Genomic DNA, 3,164 nt, shown 5'->3' on the forward strand with positions numbered 1-3,164 from the left:
GTGTGTGTGTGTGTGTGTGTGTGTGTGTGTGTGTGTGTGTGTGTGTGTGTGTGTGTGTGTTATTCCACTTTCTTTATGAATATGTTGTTTTAGTTCGTCTTATGAAGGGTCATCGCATTACATGAAGATGTGGTGCTTAATCTTGGAAAATCGAAGTAGTTAAATTTGTTCATGTCAATTTTTAGGGAATCATTAATTGCTTAAAACTGAAAATCAATGTTAGGTTCATGATATTGTTGTACTTCGGTTCAGGAGTTGAAATTTTAAAAACCGTCGAAGTGCGGACAGAGAGCACACCGGTTTTGAGCTAAGGGGAAATATCTGGTGCACCGAACTCACGTTGCACATTTTAAATGTTCAAACAAAATTGAAAGAAATTTAGAACATTCACACAACATGAATGTAGATTGTCACAAAATTTCAAGTCGAAATTCGAAACATAGCTCCTAAAACAAAAATGACAAATTTAGCACTGAATAGTACGTAACATAAGTTGGGCTGTAGATTTCGCCCATTATCACATTGATGTCAATTTTATCATTTTTGTATCTCAGGAAATGTTTCAAATTTTGATACGAAATTTTGTGACCACATACATTGATGTTGTGTCAATGTGGTAGAATTATTTTCAGATTTTGAAAAATGTTGTACGGCATTCGTTAGTGCACCGGTAGCACCATAAGTGGGTGCACCCAACCCAAACCCCTCACGCGGAGCCTATAAATAGGCCTGGCTAGCTCGTTTATATCAAAACCCCTCACAGAGACACTTCACCGGTTAGGGAAAGAAGAAATGGATGTTGTGTCATGGGTTCGAGGCTTCCTTGGCGGGAACATGGAGATCATGGCATCTCTTGCTTGCTTCTTATTCTTGTTCTTCAGGTTCCGGCGGTGGGACGGGTTGCCGACGAGCTGGCCGGCGCTGTGCGTAAACACCGGGCGCATGCACGATTGGTTAACGGAGCTCCTGCACGCTGCCGGGATGTCGTACGTCATGAGGAGGCGGTGGGGCTTGCCGGTGGACGTCCTCGTCACGGCCGACCCGGCGAACGTGGCGCACGTTCTCTCTGCCAACTTCGATAACTACCCCAAAGGCGCAAGGTATAACACGGTGTTCAGCGTGCTCGGGGACGGCATCTTCAACGCCGACGGCGAGTCGTGGTCGTTCCAGCGGCGCAAGGCGCACGCGTTGCTGTCGGACGCGGGGTTCCGCGCTGCCGTCGCCGCCAATACCGCGCGCAAGCTCGACGAGGGGCTCGTGCCGCTCCTCGACGGCCTCGCCACGTCGGGCACAACGGTCGACCTGCAGGACGTGTTCATGCGCCTGACCTTTGACCTCACGGCGATGTTCGTGTTCGGCATCGACCCCGGCTGCCTCGCCGCCGATTTCCCGCACGTCCCCTTCGCTGCGGCCATTGACGACACCGAGGAGGTGCTGGTCTACCGGTACGTAACGCCCGTGCCGTGGGTAAAGCTGCAGAGCTACCTAAATATCGGCCACCGCCAGAAGATGTCCAAGGCTCGGCGGGTGCTCGACGCGTCTATCGCGGAGTTGGTCTCTCTCCGGCGACAACGCGCGGCCAACTCCACCTGCGAGGCCGGCACCGACCTGCTCACGTCGTACATGGCGTGTCAGGCCGAGGTAGGCAAGGTCGGTGCCGAGTTCGACCGGTTCTTGCGCGACACGACGCTTAACCTCGTGTTCGCCGGCCGCGACACGACGAGCTCCGCCCTTTCATGGTTTTTCTGGCTGCTCTCCAACCACCCCGACGTCGAGGCCAAGATCCTCGCCGAGCTGCTAGAGAACCCTCCGGCCTCCGGGGCCGGCCACCACCGCACGACCGCCGAGCTGACGCGCCTGGTCTACCTGCACGCGGCGCTCTCGGAGTCGCTCCGGCTGTACCCGCCCCTGCCGTTCCAGTACAAGTCGGTCGCGCGGCCGGACACGCTCCCAAGCGGCGCGACCGTGGGGCCGTCGTGGGTGGTGATCATACCCTTCTACTCGATGGGACGCATGGAGGCGGTGTGGGGCAAGGACTGCCTGGAGTTCCGGCCGGAGCGGTGGCTGACAGCGGAGGGGCGGTTCCGGCACGAGCCGTCGCACAAGTTCGTGGCGTTCAATATGCGGCCCCGGACGTGCCTTGGCAAGGACCTGGCCTACGCGCAGATGAAGGCCGTTGTCGCCGCCGTCGTGCCGCGGTTTCAGTTGGAGGTCGCTGCCGGCGCCGCGGCGAGGCCCAAGCCCAAGCTGTCCCCCATACTCCACATGAAGGACGGGCTCGAGGTGAGGGTCCACAAGAGATAAGAGGATGCAAGCTCAGCTACTACTAGTAGCTACTAGTACAAGCGTACGTACGTATTTATGTTGATGAGATGGTCCACGTAAATGGGAAACCTACTAAATACGACTACTAATACTACTAAATAAGGGGTAGTTTGGAAACCTAGAAAGGAATTGGATAGTTGTCTGAATAACATGTAGCATATCCAGACCCCAAATGGATTATGAATAACATGCAGCATAATAAAATAAAATTACAGGAAATCATATATTCTGAACTTCTGACATTGTCTTCCTTTCTCGGGAATGTGCTACTTTAGTGAAGAACACATGGTAGTACATGTGGAAAGGACTATTACGTCACTAACTTTGGTTGCATGACATGTGGGGCATGTACATATCTTTAAATACCCGTAGTCTATAGCAGTCCTCCACATCAGAGCGCTTGTGTCTGCACTGATGTTTAAAAGTTGTAGATAACCATAAAAACAGAGACGTGGATTAACTGAGCTCCCGTGGTAAACAGTAAAATCTGAAAAATGAAAAATAAATTCTAAAAACTTTGAAATTTTTGTGGTAACTTTGACAAAAAAATCAATGCTTGCAAAATTTCATCACAGAATGACATTCGGGGAAGTCCTGGAACTTCTGTGATTGAACTTTGCAAGCACTGAAAATATTTGTCAAGGTTTAAGACCAAAAAGAAATTAGAATGTTTTGATTTTTTTTTAATTTTATTATTCACCCGAGCTCATATGAGCTCGAGCTAAGAAGGGCACTTTCATAATACCAACTTGTACAATAGGTCGTCTCTTTGGCTATCCATAGTACCCCCAAAATAGGAAATATCTATACCTACTATTAAAGGGAATAGGTATTCTTAG

At 50.5% G+C, this 3,164-nt stretch overlaps 1 protein-coding gene across 1 annotated transcript; it reads left to right on the plus strand.

Annotated features, from left to right (window-relative positions):
- The first annotated feature begins 768 nt into the window (after positions 1-768).
- LOC123081542 (alkane hydroxylase MAH1-like) lies at positions 769-2,562 on the plus strand. Its single transcript, XM_044504106.1, has one exon. The coding sequence runs from the start codon at positions 793-795 to the stop codon at positions 2,302-2,304; it is 1,512 nt and encodes a 503-aa protein (XP_044360041.1). The 5' UTR covers positions 769-792; the 3' UTR covers positions 2,305-2,562.
- Positions 2,563-3,164: the final 602 nt, after the last annotated feature.

The sequence above is a fragment of the Triticum aestivum genome, chromosome 4A, assembly GCF_018294505.1.
Source record: "Triticum aestivum cultivar Chinese Spring chromosome 4A, IWGSC CS RefSeq v2.1, whole genome shotgun sequence".
Classification (NCBI taxonomy): domain Eukaryota; kingdom Viridiplantae; phylum Streptophyta; class Magnoliopsida; order Poales; family Poaceae; genus Triticum; species Triticum aestivum.